Source organism: Tenrec ecaudatus, chromosome 1, assembly GCF_050624435.1.
Source record: "Tenrec ecaudatus isolate mTenEca1 chromosome 1, mTenEca1.hap1, whole genome shotgun sequence".
Lineage (NCBI taxonomy): Eukaryota > Metazoa > Chordata > Mammalia > Afrosoricida > Tenrecidae > Tenrec > Tenrec ecaudatus.
In genome coordinates, this window is record NC_134530.1 from 260,433,659 (window position 1) to 260,452,151 (window position 18,493).

At 45.5% G+C, this 18,493-nt stretch overlaps 2 protein-coding genes and 1 non-coding gene across 4 annotated transcripts in view; all 3 read right to left on the reverse strand.

The window, feature by feature from the left end:
- Positions 1-387: 387 nt before the first annotated feature.
- ACTA1 (actin alpha 1, skeletal muscle) lies at positions 388-2,242 on the reverse strand. The gene is made up of 6 exons (XM_075540600.1): positions 2,111-2,242; positions 1,692-2,016; positions 1,354-1,515; positions 1,072-1,263; positions 804-985; positions 388-713 (listed from the first exon to the last, which is right to left on the reverse strand). The coding sequence occupies exons 1-6, from the start codon at positions 2,237-2,239 to the stop codon at positions 570-572; spliced, it is 1,134 nt and encodes a 377-aa protein (XP_075396715.1). The 5' UTR covers positions 2,240-2,242; the 3' UTR covers positions 388-569.
- Positions 2,243-10,956: 8,714 nt separating this feature from the next.
- The window catches only part of NUP133 (nucleoporin 133), a 66,004-nt gene continuing 58,467 nt past the window's right edge, over positions 10,957-18,493 (reverse strand). For both annotated transcript variants that reach the window (XM_075531779.1, XM_075531772.1), the window contains exons 25-26: positions 14,100-14,188; positions 10,957-11,255 (exon numbers count right to left, since the gene is read on the reverse strand). In XM_075531779.1, the coding sequence (XP_075387894.1) occupies positions 11,119-11,255; positions 14,100-14,188 (226 nt within the window). In that variant the 3' untranslated portion in view covers positions 10,957-11,118. The remainder of the gene's footprint in view (positions 11,256-14,099; positions 14,189-18,493) is intronic.
- LOC142437702 (small nucleolar RNA SNORA28) lies at positions 15,571-15,696 on the reverse strand. Its single transcript, XR_012782233.1, has one exon. It is a non-coding gene; the product is annotated as a small nucleolar RNA SNORA28 (small nucleolar RNA).

Consider the following 18,493-nt stretch of genomic DNA (forward strand, 5'->3'; position numbering starts at 1 on the left):
TGTGGTCAACAGAAAAGTGGGTGAAGGGAGACGTCGGACAGTGTAAGGTATGACAAAATAATAATATCTAAATTATCAAGAGTTCATGAGGAAGTGGGGGAGGGAGGGAGGGGAAAATGAGGAGCTGATGCCAGGGGCTTAAGTGGAGAGCAAATGTTTTGAGAATGATGAGGGCAATCAATGTACAAATGTGCGTTACACGATTGATTGTGATCAGAGTTGTATGAGCCCCAATAAAATGATTTTTTAAAATTCTCTTTTTCATCCTCCTCTCTCACCCCCCCCCACCCCCAAGATATCAACATCACAAAACAGCCTCACACTGAATAACAGAATGACAGAGTTTAATGCTTCAAGTTTTCCATTTCCTTCCACAGGGCTTTGTTTAAAAATAACAAAATGAGGTAAAATAAATTAATGTATGTACACTTTATAAACACTGTGTCAGTTTGCAGCACGAGTAACGGAAGTGGTTGGGAGAATAAAGCATTAGACTGCAGCTCGTTCAGCCGCCAGAAACTTTAGATTTGTCATCCTGAGAAGAATTCGCACGTGGGAGGTGTGACTGTTTAGAAGCATTTGCGGTGGACGATGGAGGGGCCGGCCTCGTCGTACTCCTGCTTGGTGATCCACATCTGCTGGAAGGTGGACAGCGAGGCCAGGATGGAGCCGCCGATCCAGACGGAGTACTTGCGCTCTGGCGGGGCGATGATCTACAAGACAGGAGCGGGACGCACCGTGAGGCGCGGCCAAGGCCAGAGACCCCAGAGGAGACGCGCCAGGGCGCAGAGGGCACCGCTCACCTTGATCTTCATGGTGCTGGGCGCCAGCGCGGTGATCTCCTTCTGCATGCGGTCCGCTATCCCCGGGTACATGGTGGTGCCCCCAGACATGACGTTGTTCGCGTACAGGTCCTTCCTGATGTCGATGTCGCACTTCATGATGCTGTTGTAGGTGGTCTCATGGATGCCGGCCGACTCCATGCCTGTGGGGCAGCGGGGGTTGCGTGAGGCCGCGGGCCACGGCGGGGGGCACCCGGGCCCTCGGGGTGGCCCCGCGGGAAGCGCTCACCTATGAAGGAGGGCTGGAAGAGCGTCTCCGGGCAGCGGAAGCGCTCGTTGCCAATGGTGATGACCTGCCCATCAGGCAGCTCGTAGCTCTTTTCCAGAGAGGAGGAGGAGGCGGCGGTCGCCATCTCGTTCTCGAAGTCCAGGGCCACGTAGCACAGCTTCTCCTTGATGTCGCGCACGATCTCGCGCTCAGCTGTAGGGCCGGGGGCGACGGTGAGCCCTGCGCCCTAGGGGGATGCCGCCCAGCACCCCCCACTCCGCGGGGCCCGGGGGCGGCGCGCACCTGTGGTCACGAAGGAGTAGCCACGCTCGGTGAGGATCTTCATCAGGTAGTCCGTGAGGTCGCGCCCGGCCAGGTCCAAGCGCATGATGGCGTGCGGCAGAGCGTAGCCCTCATAGATGGGGACGTTGTGGGTGACGCCGTCGCCGGAGTCGAGCACGATGCCTGCGCGAAGTGGCGGGAGCGGGGACAAGCGGCAGGTGAGCTGGGCCGAGGTGACCACAGGAGGGCGCTGGGATTCGGGGTATATTCCCACTGGAGCGCCTCCAGCACACTAGGTGCCCCGCACTGGGGGACAGGGGCGCTGGGGAAGCTGCGGGAGAGGGGCGCCTGGCACTCACCGGTGGTTCTGCCGGAGGCGTAGAGGGACAGCACGGCCTGGATGGCCACGTACATGGCGGGGACGTTGAAGGTCTCAAACATGATCTGGGTCATCTTCTCCCGGTTGGCCTTGGGGTTGAGCGGGGCCTCGGTGAGCAGGGTGGGGTGCTCCTCGGGGGCCACGCGGAGCTCGTTGTAGAAGGTGTGGTGCCAGATCTTCTCCATGTCGTCCCAGTTGGTGATGATGCCATGCTCGATGGGGTACTTGAGGGTCAGGATACCACGCTTGCTCTGCGCCTCGTCGCCCACGTAGGAGTCTTTCTGGCCCATACCCACCATGACGCCCTGCGGAACGGACAGACCCAGCGCGTTACCGCCGTGGGCAGCGCCGCGGTGGCGCAGGGGGCAGCGCTCCAGCGTTCCGCAAGGGGCGGCTGACCTGGTGGCGAGGGCGGCCCACGATGGACGGGAACACAGCCCTAGGGGCGTCGTCGCCGGCAAAGCCAGCTTTCACCAAGCCAGAGCCATTGTCGCACACGAGCGCGGTGGTCTCGTCTTCGTCGCACATGGTGTCTGGTTTCTGCAAGGACAGAGAGGCCCCGTGGGGACACGCAGCGGCGCGTTAGCGCTGGAGACTTGGCACCCGGAGACTAACCACTGCCGGGCCAAATGCCCTTCCTACCCAGGACCTAGGGACGCATATCCCCAGCCCACCCTGGGGACTCAGGGTGGAAAGAGGCCCTAGAGGCTGTGGGCGGGGGGGGGGGTGGCGGGCGGGGGGCACTCTTCATCCATCCACCTCGGGTACCCTAGAGGGAAATTACCAGGAGACCTCTCTACGTTCCCGCACTCCACCCACCAACTACGAAAGCCTGCTTCTGCCGCCTCACCTTTCTGGGTCTTGATTGTCAAGCAAGACTGTTTAGGGACTGCCCCCTTGCCCCTCTGGGGGGAATGTGATGGAAGAAGGGGACGAGAAGACACCCTAGGTTTCACCCCCAGAGGGATGGTTAATGAAGATCGTCACACTGCCTCCCACGTTCAGACAGGCCTTACACCCTCCCACCCTCCACCCCACCCCCAGCGAGCCCTGCAGAGCCACGCCGGCGGCCTGTGGCTTTGGCATTCCGCTGCATGGGAATTGTCCTCAAGGGACCAATGCAAAGCCTTGATCTACCTTGCCGCATCCCCAAAGCCAAGGAGAGCTGCCCAAAGGGGCTAGGGATACTTTTGGAGAGGTGTCCAAAGACCCATTGGCTCTTGGCTTCTCTTAATTCGTTGGTGCCTCTGGGGACTAGGTGGGGGGGGGGGCTCAAGCACATAGGAGCCCCGGGGGCTAGCCCTCGTCCCTCCCCATCCCATTCCTACCTGGGCGGTAGCTACAACGGCTGCTTCTCTGGCTCGGGCCCTGGGTCGCCGCGGGAGGGGAGGCGAGGCGAAGCTGCTCCCGGTGCTGTCGGCTGCGGTGGCCGGCTAGCCTGCAGCAGGTCTTATATAGCCCGCGGGCGCTCCCCGCTTGTCGCCGCCAGCTGGCCCGCAAGAATGTCGCTCCCCTTCTCGAGCCATATTTGGGTGTTGGGCACGAGAGCCCCCTCCCCCGGCTGTCTCCCGGCCTGGGTCCCCGCCCGGGTCCCTGGCGCTGACCAAAGAAGGAGCTGCCTGGCCGGCGCCCAGGTAACTCGGGCCGGGCCGTATATGGAGCGGCTCGGGGCTGGGCCGCCCCGCCCGCCAAGGCCTGGTCGCCCGCAAGAGGGAATGGGTGGGTCGGGGGGTCACCCAATGCCCAGTGGACGTCACCAGCGCCTGCGCCTCCCGGGCCGGGCGCTGCACCTGTCCGAAAGGACTCCCCATTCCTGCCCACGGTGGGTGTCCACAGAGGGGCCTTGCCGCCTTCTCCACATTTCACCCTATCTTGGGTCCTATCTTCAGACCCACCCTCACCCCCTGGGAAGAGGTGGCAAGAGGACAGATGAAGTAGTCACTGGCAATGGCGCCCACGGAGAAGAAAGAGACACTCCGCAGAGAACTCCCCCCCCCTCCCCAAATCCAGAGGAGAGACCCCTCTCCCACCTCGGAGACAGGGCAATGGCAATAGCTGCCAGGGAGAGCAGCTGTCCCGACTGACAGCTGGCGGCGGGGGCTCCTCGGGACATGCTCGAACAGTGCTTGGCACCAAAATGAGGGTCTGCAGAGCTGTCCACCCCATTAGCGGGCAGAACATTCCAATGATTTAGAAGGGGGCGACGTGGGGGGCGTGCGTACTTTCTCCAGTACTCCCCGCGTTTGGGGTGGACAGATCTGGACTTCTCCCCTCCCTTCACCTCCCTGAGGCTGAGAGACGAGGGTCCAGTCTAGACCCCCTGGACCTGCACGTGGTGGAGAGAGGAGAGAAAGGGTGTGTGACTATGGCTTTCTAGTCCTTTCTCCCAGTACAAAGGACAAGGACGTTGCTCGCACTCTAACCGGTGTAGCATTTGTCTCCCTCCGCAAAGGCTGGACCAACTCATCTTTATATTTAGAGGATGAGAACGCAGCCAGACCAAGCTGCTTTCCAGTCTCCTTTGAACAGACACCATACACCAGCGCCCGAGGAGCGGCTCTATTTATACCACTGATATATTGGGGAGATGCCTTTTAATTTCTTAGGAGGATCCGCTTAGGGTAAGGTGGTGGTCGGGGGGAAGGAGGGGTCACAGGTTATCCAGTTGGTGCCTGCCAGAGGACAGTTCTAACCTTGCTACAGAAGGGAAGAGCAGAAACAATTTTCTGGGATGAACTCACTGGGTACATCCACAATCTGTTGTGAGCCAGAATAGGACTGGTCAGTTTTCTGACGTGCTGAAGTGTTCCCAGAATAGTTGCGCCTCACATTTGGTGGAAGCCAGCAACTGGAACAGGTGAGGATTCTCTGGAAGAGGGCTAGACAAGCATATGGAAACCCGGCCACAGAAGCTTTTCCTTACAGCGAGTTGGGTAGTGAGCCTAAGAAAAGCTATGGTGTTTTCCTGTAAACTAGAAAGCCTTCGGGCCATTATGGAGAAGGGGCGATGGGCAGGCCAGTTCCTTTTTAATACTCGACATCTTCCTGTGCCCATGGGTAGAAGTCATTTGAAAAAAATAATCTGGCAAATTTAACTTGTTCAGTTTAATGGGAATTGCTTACATTTGGGCCTTGGTGGTAGGAAGAGATGCGCTCATGGAATATCTAAGAATCTGTTGGCCTTTAAAAGAGGTATGATCTTGTTCTTATTTTACCAAAGTCTTACTCCCAGTGTAACTCTTCTCCTGTAGCAAGCTTTCTCTAAACTCCTTCTAGAGCATATTCCATTCAAGAAAACCTAAAAACTGAAACAGGAAACATTCACAAGCTAATTGAAAACCTACTGAAGTGCAATAAATCTTGGGAGACAGACTCTGGGGAAGCCAGTTCAGACTTGCTTTCTGCGCCACATGATTGATGCTAGTTTAAACAGATGCTCATGCACCACGAAAAGGCTCTCTCGGCCCCATTATGGCCTCACTGAGTTCCTATTGGCTTAGGACACAGAACTCATGACTGTGGAAAAGCCGCATCGCCATACATGTATTCTTTTGGCGAGCACACCAGAGCCTGTTCTTGTCTGAGTAAGCTGGTTGCTGCCTGTATATCCTTTTGAGATCCACCACTAAGGAAAGGTCAGCCATGTAGGGTATGCTAGACGGAGCACTCATGCTTCTAAATTTTCAGGAGCAGTCTCAGCTCTTGGTATTCTTACATGACCTTTCTGCTACAATTAAACTGGGCTATCCACACTTCTCTCCAACCTTGTTCGCTCAGTCTAAGCATCCTATAGTGTTTCCTACAGAGGTAAACAAAACTGTATTTTATATTGCTTCCATGAATCCTTACTATCCTGAGATAAATAAGTACCTGCATTCACTCCAGTCTTGGAACTCTGGTGGTGCAGTGGTTTAAGTGCTTGGTTGTTAACCGGAAGATCGGCATTTGGAACGCACCAGCTAACGCGCTGGGAAAAGATGTGGCTTCCCGCTTCCTTGGAAACCCTTTGGGACAATTCTACCCTGTCCTACAGGGTCACTATGAATTGGATTGATTTTATTGATTAAAAAAAAACTTTTATTGGGGGTTCTTATATCTCTTATCATAATCCATACATGCATCCAGTGTGTCAAGCACATTTGCACATATGCTGCCATCATTTTCAAAGCATTCTCTTCCCACTTGAGCCCCTGATATCAGCTCCCCATTTCTTTCCCCTCTCTCCCCCACCTGCCTTCCCTCACAAGCCCTTGATAAGTTAGATTATTATTTTCATATCTTACATCATCCTGTCACCCTTTACCCACTTTTCCATTATTCATCCCCCTGTGATCGATTCCCCCTTTTCCTCCCACCCTCCCCGAATCCTCCTGCCATCTATACTCTCCTTGTTCAGTTGTTTTGGTTTTTTAAAGAAAACCAAATCGTAATGAGCTAAATATGTTAGGACCCTGCATCTGCTAAGTGGACCAGCCAGGGCTTGTCAGCCCTTCCATTAGGGCATGGCTAGGGTGGGGCTGGGACTGGTGCCTTTTAATCTCCTGCGACACTTGGCACACACTCCTGGAGACATAATTGATCCTCATGGGATCTTTTCCAATGTAGAGCCAAAAGCATCCTAAACATGAAAAGTCCGTTTCCCCAGCAAATATGACGGTCCGTCTCAAAAAGAAAAGGAGGGCTAGGTGGCAGGCTGAATGAAAAGTCAGACAATCCAATAACCGGGTGTATCTAGGAAACACCACTCATTCTCCACACCAGCTATCCACCGGAAAGTGTGAGATTAACTCACAGTTGTCAGAGGCAGATTAGGGGTTCTCCGTTTCCTCCTTCTGATGCTGGTGGTCTTCTACCCCTTTGGCCTTGCTCTGCCCTGGCCATCTCTAAAAAGAGGAATGATTCAAATGGAGCCAGGTCTTCTTTACTTCCACCATTTATTTTACACACAGTCCACTGTATTGGTTACAAGTTTGCACTGTGGGGTCAGCCCAGCCTGCCTCCCTCCCCTGCCTGGCTATGAGAACTTGAAGGGACCACCCCCTCCTAAATGCTGATTTGAAGATTAAAAATACTTCGGTGTGAGAGTGGGGAGCACAGAAGAAACCCTCGCTATATGAGTGTTTGGAGCAGGTTGTTGTTCGCTGCTACTGACACAGTTCCGGCCCATCGGGGCCCTCTGTACAACAGAATGGAACACCGCTCAGCCTGCACCTTCCTCACATGGTTGTTGGAGCCCGTGCTTGCAGCCACTGTGTCCATCCAGCGTGTGGAGGGCCTCCTCTTTTCCACCAGCCCTTTACTTCATGACGCGCGGCGTCGTGTCCCCAGGGGCTGGTCTCTCCTTGCAACATGTCTGAAGTACTTGAGCTGAAGTCTCCCCATCCTTGTCTCTAAGGAGCATTCTGGCAGTACTTCTTCCAAGACACATTGGTTAGTTCTTTGATAGTCCATGGTACTTTCAATATTCTTTGCCAGCACCATCATTCAAAGGCATCAATTCTTCTCTGGTCTTTCACATGCATCATTGAAAGAAAATACCTTGGCTTGGGTCAGGTGCACCTCAGCCCTCAAGATACTATCCTTGCCCTTGAACGCTTTAAAGAGGTCTTCTTCAGCAGATTTACCCCATGACATATGTTATTTGATTTCTTGAATGCTGCTTCTATGAGCATTGATGGTGGATTCAAGCAAAATAAAAATTCTTGACAATTTCCGTTTATCATGATGTTTACCTATTGGTCGTTGTGATGATTTTGGGCTTCTTCGCATTGAGTTGTAAGCTATACTGAAAACTGCAACTGTTCATCTTTATCAGCAAGTGCTTCAAGTCCTCCTCACTTTCCTAAGCAAGGTTGGATCATCTGCATATTGAAGGTTAAGCCTTCCTCTAATCCTTATGCCAAATTCCTCATTTCCTGCAGCTTCTGATCATTTGTTCAGCATAGATTGAATAAATATGGTGAGGACACAATCCTGATGCACATCTTTCTTGATTTTGAACCATGCAGTATTCCCTTGTTTTATGTGCACAACTGCCCCTTGATTATGTACAAGTTCTCATGGAGGAGGTGTGAGGAAGGAAACTTGAGGAATAAGGACATTACAAGTTATTAGAACTTTGTGTACACTGCCCTCAGCCCCAAACGGAATCCAAACATTGTCCCCTAGCTGATTTTGATCCAAAGTGGTGCTACATAGGGTTCACCAGACCAAAGCTTCAGGGAGAAGGCAGCCTCATCTTTCTTCGGCGCTGCTGGCCCATGGTTTACACCACCGACCTTGGGGTTAGCCGCCCAAGGCCAAATCCATAGCACTGCCAGGACTCCTTACAACATTGAATCGAGTCATATAAGGTTATGATTTGTCTATAGGAATATTAGAAAAGCAAAAAGCAAATCAGCAACACAACCCAACAACCCAAATATGTAAGCTTGTAAGTTATGATACAGCCACATGGAACTGTGTCCTGGAGTCATTTAAAATAAAATGTGTAAGACAGGCATTCTCCAAAAGTACCTTAGAAGACAGTATTGATTAAAGATAACACTCCAAAGGAGGCAGAAAATTAGTCCTAAGGGGATTGGGGAAAGTTTAGATATAACTAATTTTAAATGATACAGTATATTTAAAAGAGAAAAAAAGATAGACAGTGCTACCAAAATTTAATTGGGTTGGAGTGTTTACGAAAAAGATTGTTAAAAAGAAAAGGATTGTTTAAAAAGTTTCCTCGGGTATAATAATGAAAAAAAAAAGGTTGCCAAGCTCTGGTTTAAAGACAGAAGTGCTCACTGCACTCCACATGAAAAAAAGTAGGTTACAGTATAAAATAACAATGTTTTAAAATGCATTCTATCATCACTGAAGCTATTTTTGGGCTGGTGGAATTACAGGGATTTATTTTATTCCAGTCCTTTTTAATAGATTTCACATTTTCTAGAGTTTTTTTTTTCAAAATTACCATTTTAAAGATGTACTTTGGTATTTACTGAGTGGGCTTTTAAAAAAACAAAACAAAATAGAAGTGCAGTTATTTTCTCTCTAGGCGCTCTGAGGATAAAAATGTCCAGGAATTCGGCAGATGGGGCTATTCCACTATTCCTGTAGTCTTCAGCCACAGGTTATATGGAAAAGTGGATCAAATTCCAGTAGGCTGTTCAGTGGCCACCAAAGTGTGGTTTTCCTTTTTGTTCAGGTTAGTGGAAAAAACATCTGCCTCAATCGAAAGTTGTACCACCTAATTCCTACAAACAGTTCCTGATAAGCTGGTATGTCTGAAAGATCAAGTTTACAAAAACGGATTCAGACTTTAAAGTGAAAATAGAAACTCAACCCAATTTTTTAAAGTGCTTGACAATGCTAGTTACAACGGAATACCTTTTAGCTACTAAAGATTTCAGCAGGTCTCTCGAGGTCTGCCTTAATCGTTGCCACAAGCACCAGTTCCCAAGAGCAACCTCCAATGCCAGCTGAGCCTTTCCCTTTACTCGCTATCAGCACACTCCTATGAACTGGTCAGCTGAGGACCCAAGTGGGGACTCAAGGGTTTTCAGAACAGTACTGGACAGACTGAATGCTGACTTTTCCAAGTCAGTAACCACGGTCACAGCACCTTTATAAGGACTAGCGAGTGCTCAACTTACACACCCACCACCAAAGATTCTTTTCTTAAGACTGCAGTGGGATAAATTTTAAACATTTAGGGAAAAAAATTCAAAATCCTACATCTTTAATTGGACAACAATTTTGGCGCTTTAACCACAATGACAGAGCTACAGCTCTAAGGCTTTTGCCCTGCACACATCCTACTAGGGGAGCATGATGTCCTAGTAGTGAAGTGTTGTCAGGTTGGCTGTCCGTCCGCAGTCCTGCCACACTGGGAATGGGGTTTGTGGTGGCATGAGCTTTCAGGTAACATGCAGGTGCACAATTGTTACCTGGCAGGAGCATGCAAGCAGCTGGTTTCTATGGTAAATCCAAGCTGTCTGATGACGTATTTAATAGTTGCTTACTATTTCTAACTTGGTGCTCAGTAATCTATTCCTAAACGGGGCCCAGATGGTGCTCTAATGAAGCTAGAGAGGAAAAGAAAGCACTAATTGTCTCCCTTGAATTATTCATGTACGTGGCTCCAGCAATCCATTGTACCTGCCAGTTCAAGGGCTAGAGTATAACCTGAGGGGAGCAGGCATGCTGGCTGCACTTTTTAAATCCAAGAATTGGGCACTTTTCAGCATCATAGTTAATTTAAGACCTAAATTCAGCAGTTGGATCCAGCTGTTTAGTGAACATCCAGCCAGACCAACGTGTGGATATACCAGAAATTTCCTGTCTATTGTCTAGTTCTCATACAAACTAAAAAACTCACAGTGACCCTACAGGATGGAGTAGAACTGCCACCATGGGTTTCCAAGATTGTCAGTCTTCACGGGAGTAGAAATCCTCCTCTTTCCAGACAAGGGGCTAGTGGGTTTGAACTACTGGCCTGGTTGTTAGTAGCTCAATTCATAACTCACTGTGCCACCAGGGCTCAATTTGTCTGTTATCGGTCAGGGTAAAAACCTTTACAGAGACATTTGCAATGTGTAAAACCCACAATGGTGTCCAAAACTGCATCTGCCTTTGACTGGCTTGGTAGACCCTAGTAAAGCTGAATCCAGGCTAAGTCATTCTGCAGATAGACCACTGCCTCAATGTCCAGCTTCAAGAATCACAACCAACACAAAAACACTACCAGCTTCCCATAGATGGTAGTTTTCAGATCGGTTAAGAAGTCATACAAACATATTTTATCCACTAAGATATTTTCATCTATTTCTTAATTAATTTTTAACTAAAATACTTTTAATAGTCATTTACTATTTGTGAGGAAAATCCCCAATGAATTAGCCAGTATCAGTACCAAGCTTTCATGAATCAGGCCCATTGTTTTGTCTTTTGGTGCCAGTGTAATTCATCAGCAAATGTTGATGGCATTTATTTTATTTCCTACCTTTAGCTAAAACATATACTAAACACCCGCTCCCCAAGTGCACAGGCTGCAGTCAGACACTTCTGAGATACTCTAGTGCAGTCTTGTACGTCATGGAGTCCCAGAGACCAATGTCTAGATATGCCCTGTGCCGTGCCATGCAGGGAGCCTGCCTGTCGTCCACCTGGGGCAGAGTCTCCAGGGCTCCGGAGTGGCTCTGAAGAGGAAATAACTGATCAATTCAAGGTGAAAAAAAGAATAATGTTTGGAAACCAAATTTATAGTCAGAGAACGCTTTATTTTATAAAGTTAAAAAACAAAAAAAGGGTAACCACACAAGTTTGTATAAAAGTATAAACTTCTAGACAATTAAGACCTAAATTTCTTTTTAGGTAGTATACACACACATTTCAGAAACAATGATAATTTTGGGGAAAAGTTACATTTGTCCCTGGACATAGTATTCATAATTTGCTTTCAAAACAAACTCAAAGTAGGGATTGGCCTTTAAGTTTCCTAGTTCTTCTGCTTGTAGTAGATCTTTCACCTCTGGTAAATATTCATTAAGTTGGATGCCTATAAAAACAAGGAAGTATCTTTTATTTTCATAAAACTCTCAAATGGACCAACATGATTGACGACAAAAACACCTGTGTTTCTATTTAAACTATACCACTCTGTTATTGGGAAATACTTGGTTCTAAATTCTTTCCATCTATCAAACATACTTGCAAGTCTAATGATATATCAGTCCTCATTTAGAAGAAGCTACTTGAGTTTGTTCACACGCCCCCGCCTGCCCCACCCTGTGGTTAAAATAGTTAGTCTATTTAAAGTCTTTTATAAGATCTGAAATATTTTCATTCCCCTCTTGCAGCTCAATATATTGCTTTAATGTGGAAGTTATTTAACTAAAAATCATTTTAAAATAAAAATTTCATTTGGGATACCTTTTTATGGAAACATTATCATATGTTATTAACACATTATAACATGTCCAATTATATGAGTTTTAAATCTAAACTTGGATAGGTGAAAACAGCACTTTATCACAGAGCAAGAATAATGACTACTTGAATTAAGTTGAGATCAATGTAGATAGAAAAAAGAATACGCAACTTTAAGAAAACAGACAATATTTTATAATTTATTACAATATTACCATGAGGTTCTCAAAGTCAATTTTGGTTTTGGTACTCTCAAAGTACGCCAATAGAGTAAAAATCTGGGTTAATAATATTTTAAGGCTATATCTCTCATTTATTAACATTAAACATATTTTCAGTAAATATTTTTTCTTAATAAAATCAAAATAAATTCTTTAAAATGTTTGACATTTGACTTTTATTGTTAAAATACATTCCTTCTATTTAGTCCAAGTAGTTATTGAATCATTTCATTAAAAGAAGATATAAAGACCACAACAATCTACAGATTTCAGAAATGCCCATGGCCTGTTATGGTATGTAAATAATCTTTTCTGTATTTTTACTTACATAAAACATAAACTACTTGTTTTTATCCTATAGCCAAAATGGGATATTTTCTGTAAATTCTAACTTCCCATTCTTGTCTATGACATAAGCAAAAAATGAATAAGCACTAGCTCTTGGGAGACTCTTCAGTTCAGTGGTACTTTTACACACGAAAGGCGGAGAGGTGGTGTGCCACGCACTTTCTACTCATTTATTAGGCTCAACAGGAGAATCTCTATAACAAGTACAGAAAGATAATTTATATCCAGATAAATCTTCAGTCCCAAATAGAGAAACAAGACAGCCTTAAGGATACGAGTCCTTTCTAAATTTCAAGTATTTTCAAGCAAAAGATATTTTTGCTGAATGCCTTCATTTATGTTTGAAAATGTTTATTTTTGACTATAAAAAGGTTTCACCATCTTTGAAATGGAAGCCCTAATTAACTTGGTTTTTGGTCAGTGTGGGATAATCAAGTATATCCCTTGTTTGTAAGTAAAGGTCCACGTCAATTGAGCAAACTCCAAGTAATCTAGTTATAGAATTGTATGCATATTTGTTTTAATTTTTTATCATTTTATTGTGAGCTTACGGAGATCCTGCATTCCATACTTCAATCACATCAAGCAGTATTGTCCAAATGCTCCTACAGTCAGTTTCAAAAACATGTTCTTTCTTCTTGAACTCCTTGATATCAGCTCCCCTTTATCCCCTCCCTCCACCTGTATGTATATTTGATCAACTCTAAAAGGAAGCAGACCCTGAGGCGATTAATACAGAAAGCTTCCGGAATGCGAACACTGGGAGTTTGATTCTCTTTATCTTAAGATACTGGTTGGCTAAGTCATCCCCATAAAACTTCTCTAAGCATCCCTTTATGCCATTTGGTTAAGGTAGCTGAATTTATTAAAAAGGGTTGGAACTATGAATTTATAAAATAATTCTATGTATTCAAAGAACAAATAATTTATTGAGAGCTACTTCTATATGGCCATGATCTATATGAATTAAATAATGTGTTGCACATACATACACACATATTTAAATATTTGTAAAAATCAACATGTTGATATATTCATTTAGGACCGATGAATTTAAAAAGCTTTTTTGTTACTATATATTTTCAATTTGATATTAAAAAAAGAAGATCCTAATCCTTTTATCAAAGGACAAGCCTATTTTATTTTGCAGAGTGCCTGGATTTCAGCATCACATACTCTGATCCAATAACCTATTAATAAGCATGAGTTACATTTGCTTTTATGTATAAAATCTCTTATTTTTATGTGAGTTCAAGTGTTAACATTTTCAATATATTATGACCCTGGTAATATGAAAGGAGGTGAAAGGAAATCTGTTCTAAGTTATCTTTTCCCTATCTGTGCCTTTGCCAAGAAATGGGAGTTTTATTCACTGTCTTGTGTACAAAATATATGCAAAACATACTTGCTTTGTGTTCCTTTTCAATTTCTTCTTATAATTTAGAGTGTTGATGTCCAAGTGGATTTGTAAAATCATTTTCTTTAGTCCATTAAGTTTAAAGGAGATCTAGCAAAGTTTTCCTCAGTTAAAGTTTTTAATATTCATAATAATACTTAAAAATTAAAGAAACCAAACTCTTCTCCACTGCAGACTTTCAGTGTCTCAGCCTTCCAATGGAGCTAACTGGCGTTCCTTACCTATCCGGAATCAGCATGCCGGCTTTGCTTGTTACAGGCACCAAGAGGCACAGCTGGATAAACACGTCACCTGAATACATGCACCCCCAATCGCAAAGAGAGGAAAAAATGGTCTGGTTTATTCTAAATAAATCCCTCATTTGAATATGATTGTATTTAATATTAAACCATCCTGTCATTTGATATTTTGGCAAATCTCCATGAATCTAAGGTTCCTGAAACTAAAGAGTGATGCAGTAATTTCTAAAAAATAATATACCACTTACCATCTTTTAAAAGTTTCTGTAAGATTTTCACAAATATACTGTCTTTAGAAAATTCAATCGGATCATCTTTACCATCTGAATTGGACCAGCTAGAAGATAAAAGCAGAAGGAAGTAAAAAATGAAACCATAGACAGAATCTTAAAGAAAATGCTGTTTATTTGTTTTGATGGTGGGGGTGGGTGGAGGATCTGAGTTTTGTGATCTTATTTTAGATCCTTTAATCTAGGAGCTTACAATGTTGGCTACACCTTATAATCACTACTAGGTAAGACGCTGCCTGAGCGAATTCATCTAATACATAGATTCCACGTCTCTGGTATAAAGAGTCATGCAGTGAAATGATCTTACGAATGTAGTTATGGACCCTCTAAGTGTTAGGTTTTATGTCAACTTGGCTGGGGAATTCTTGATAAGGTTAAGGCCTACTTATCACCTACGATACAACCTAACACAAATCAACCCCATCCCGGGAGCTGTTGTGAGCGGCTGTAGCTGTCCAGGTGGAAGACAACCCTTAAGTTCCTGGGGGCGGGGCGTACTTTTTACATAAGGACATTGTAGAGGAGCTGGCTTGCTTTTCTTGGATCCTGCATCTGACGCATGACTCTCTCGCTCTTTGGACCTGTGTGAGCAGCCTGTCATATTGCTTGCCACCGAACCAAAATCAGCCTGCCATCCCACCTGCTAAGCAACTATCTGGTATTAGCCTGTGGTGTTCTAGCTGAGCTGGAGTTCAGCAGACCCTGAAGCAACATAAATCTGAAAAAGCCTCTAGTTATAAGCCTCTGACCCACGGAACTTAGACTAAATACGTCCGCTTTTATGACGGTTTGAGTCAATTTCTTTTTATAAGTTTTTCCCTGTCTAGCTCTATGTAAGCATCACTAGTTTTGCTTCGTTAGAAACCCCAACCTAACACAGAACCCAAAGTATGCTGTGGTAACACAAGCAACAGTTGCAAAATCTTTCCATCGGTTCCATGGCAACCGGTACCTGCCTGAAAGCATACACTGGAAGAGCCACTTCCTTACCTGGATGAGAGGATTCATGGACTTCAGAGGACTACTAAATAACACCCAGAACCTCTGCGCTGCAGTAATAGTGAATGGAGCTCACACAGTGCCTTAACATGCTTCAACAAGAAGCCAGGGCAACAAGTCCAAGTCAAACTAACAGCACGCGTTTTGTGTGACTTGGGGGCTGTCTGTGTGGTGGCTGCTCTAAGACCAGCAGTTTGAAATCACCGGCACTCCACGGCGGAAACACCAGAATTTCTGCTCCCATCAAGATCACAGTCTCGAGACCCACAGGCGCTGCACTACTCTGTCCTCTAAGGTCGCTAGGTGGCAGAATCGAATCTATGGTAGAGAACTTTTTTAAATTAGGGGTGGGAAAGGAAACAAGTAGACAAGTTCAGCGCTAGAGCATTCCTAGTTAATTTCTAAGACCAATTAAAAAAAAAATTTAATGCTTGTTCAAGTCTACATAACGGCTAGTCTCACTGAGGAGAGACTACCGGAATAGGTTAGACTTTTTTGCTGTAGCAAGCGCAAATTGTGACAGACGGTTCTGATCATCTGCCACAGAGTGTTGCTTGCGTTCTAAGACCAACTTTAACCATTTTAATGATCTAGGAATGATCAAAGAAGAAAATAGACTAGTTCTACAGCAGGTTCTCCGTGCCACGGGGGAAAGAACACCTGTGGGAAGTGGAAGGTTTCTAACAGTCAGGATTTCTTTAAAACTGTTTTCTTGGCTGACCCCAATCCCAACTGCATGGACACCTGTCCCTCCCCCAGAAGAATTTATCTCAGAGGATAGCACTGAATCTGCAGCAGCTCCGGGAGAGCAAAATGTCCGATCAGAGCACACGGGAGAAAATGAAGGGGGAGGAAGAGAGAGTGGAGCACATCCTGGCCCACCAAGCCTTGACGATATTCCTACTCAGAGCAGCCAATCCACAGAGAAGACCATATGGCCGGCCCCACTATGAGACACAACATCCCTCACTGACCCATAGTCTTACAGGGGACAACACTGGAGACACAGTGTGGGAATTCTGCCTGATCTGATCCCACCAGACTGTGGCAAAACACTAAGGGCGTGCAACAGAACAGCAAGGGGAACAGAGCAATGAAGTCCCCAGGGAATGCCAAAAACAGACTTTGGGGTCAGGGCTTGGCACCCCATCAGACCTGACTGGAAAACACTCCTAAAGGCCAACAAATAGTCCATGAACTAACTACAAGCTTTTATTTATTTTTGTTGTTGTTGTGGGGTTTTTTTTGTCATTGGCTTTTTGTTGTTGTTTTGTTTTCTTTTATTGCTTGGTTTTGCTCTGTCTTGTTTTTGTGCATGTTATTATCTCCGCAGGTTTGTCTAAATAAAATAGGCTGGATTAACAATCTGGAGGAGAAAACAATGGACCGACAGTTCCAGGGGGAGAGAGGGGAGGGGGAGGTGGGGGAAAGGAAGTAGTGTTAAACCCAGGGACAAGGGAACAAGAAGTGATCCAAATCGGTGGCGAGGAGGGTGTAGGTGGCCTGACAGGGCATGATCAAGGGTAATGGAACCGAGAGGAATTACTGAAACCCAAATGAAGACTGAGCATGATAGTGGGACAAGAGGAAAGTCAAGGGAAATAGAGGAAGGACCTAGGAGGCAAAGGGCATTTATAGAGGTCTAAATAAGGGCATGTACATATGTAAATATATTTATATATGATGGGGAAATAGATTTATGTGCATATATTTATATATTTAATATTAAGGTAGCAGATGGACATTGGGCTTCCACTCAAGTACTCCCTCAATGCAAGAATACTTTCTTCCAAAAAAAATTTTTCCCCCTTCTGTTAAACTGGTATTCTATGATGCTCACCTTCCTGGCACGATCGCTGAAGACAAAGCGGGTACACAAGCAATTGTGGTGAAGAAAGCTGATGGAGCCCGTTATCAAAAGATATAGTGTCTGGGGTCTTAAAGGCTTGAAGATAAACAAGGGGCCATCTAGCTGAGAAGCAACAAAGGCCACATGGAAGAAGCACAGACCTGTGTGATCATGAGGTGCTGAAGGGATCAGTTATCAGGCATCAAAGATCAAAAAAATCATATCACTGTGTGCTCACCTCCATGATATGATCACTGAAGACAAATGGGTGCATAAGCAAATGTGGCAAAGAAAGCTGATGGTGCTTGGCTATCAAAAGATATAGCGTCTGGGGTCTTAAAGGCTTGAAGGTAAACAAGTGGCCATCTAGCTTGGAAGAAACAAAGCCCACATGGAAGAAGCACACCAGCCTGTTGTTACCACGAGGTGTCGAAGGGATGAGGTATCAGGCATTAAAGAACAAAAAATTCTATAACTGTGAATGAGGGGGTGTGTGGAGTGGAGACCCAAAGCCCATCTGTATGCAACTGGACAACCCCTTACTGAACGGTTGTGGGGAGGAGACGAGGCAGTCAGGGTGCAGTGTAGCAACGAAAATATACAACTTTCTAAGAAAAAACATACAACTTTCCTCTGGTTCCTAAATGCTTTCTCTCCACCCCCCCACTATCATGATCCCAATTCTACCTTACAAATCTGGCTAGACCAGAGGATGTACACTGGTACAGATAGGAACTGGAAACACAGGGAATCCAGGGCGGAGGATCCCTTCAGGACCAACGGTGAATGGTGATACCATGAGGGTGGAGGGAAGGTGGGGTGGAAAGGGGGAACCGATTACAAGGATCTACATGTGACCTCCTCCCTGGGGAGGGACAACAGAAAACTGGATGAAGGGAGACGTCAGACAGTGCAAGATATGACAAAATAGTAATTTATAAATTAACAAGGGTTCATGAGGGAGCGGCGAGCGGGGAGGAAAAATGAGGAGCTGATGCTGGGGGGCTGACGTGGAGAGCAAGTATTTTGAGAATGATGAGGGCAATGAATGTACAAATGTGCTTTGCACAATTGATATGTGTATGGATTGTGGTAAGAGTTATATGAGCCCCCAATAAAATGATTAAAAAAAATTGTGTTCTTGGAAAAGGCTCATCTTATAACAGATGATTGTTAATCTTGCCCTACCACTGAGTCAGTCTTCTATTCTTATAGATTGAAATCCTCCTCTCTAGCAAAATGACTATGAAAAAAGAGGTATTCATTAACTTAAGACAGTAATGATCCCTAAGTTGTAATGATTTTTCATTCTTAAAGAAGTGGTGTGTTATGTCTTCTTTGACAACAACTACTTCTGATTCTACGAAAGTGAGAAAAGAAAAAAAGAAAATGAGGAAAGAATGTGTTTCTGTATAAGTTGGTGCTCTAACTTGAAAACTCAAAAGTAGTAACTTGCTCTGCTAGTAGTAATCCTTAATTATTAAACTGAAAATGTAAAGTGTCA

Excerpts from the sequence above, each read along its gene's own strand:
- ACTA1 (XM_075540600.1), bottom strand. The coding sequence starts at position 2,239 with ATGTGCGACGAAGACGAGACCACCGCGCTCGTGTGCGACAATGGCTCT. Across the intron at positions 1,516-1,691 it reads CGCCTCCGGCAGAACCACCG|GCATCGTGCTCGACTCCGGC; the intron begins GTGAGTGCCAGG and ends CACTTCGCGCAG. Across the intron at positions 1,264-1,353 it reads CTACTCCTTCGTGACCACAG|CTGAGCGCGAGATCGTGCGC; the intron begins GTGCGCGCCGCC and ends CCGGCCCTACAG.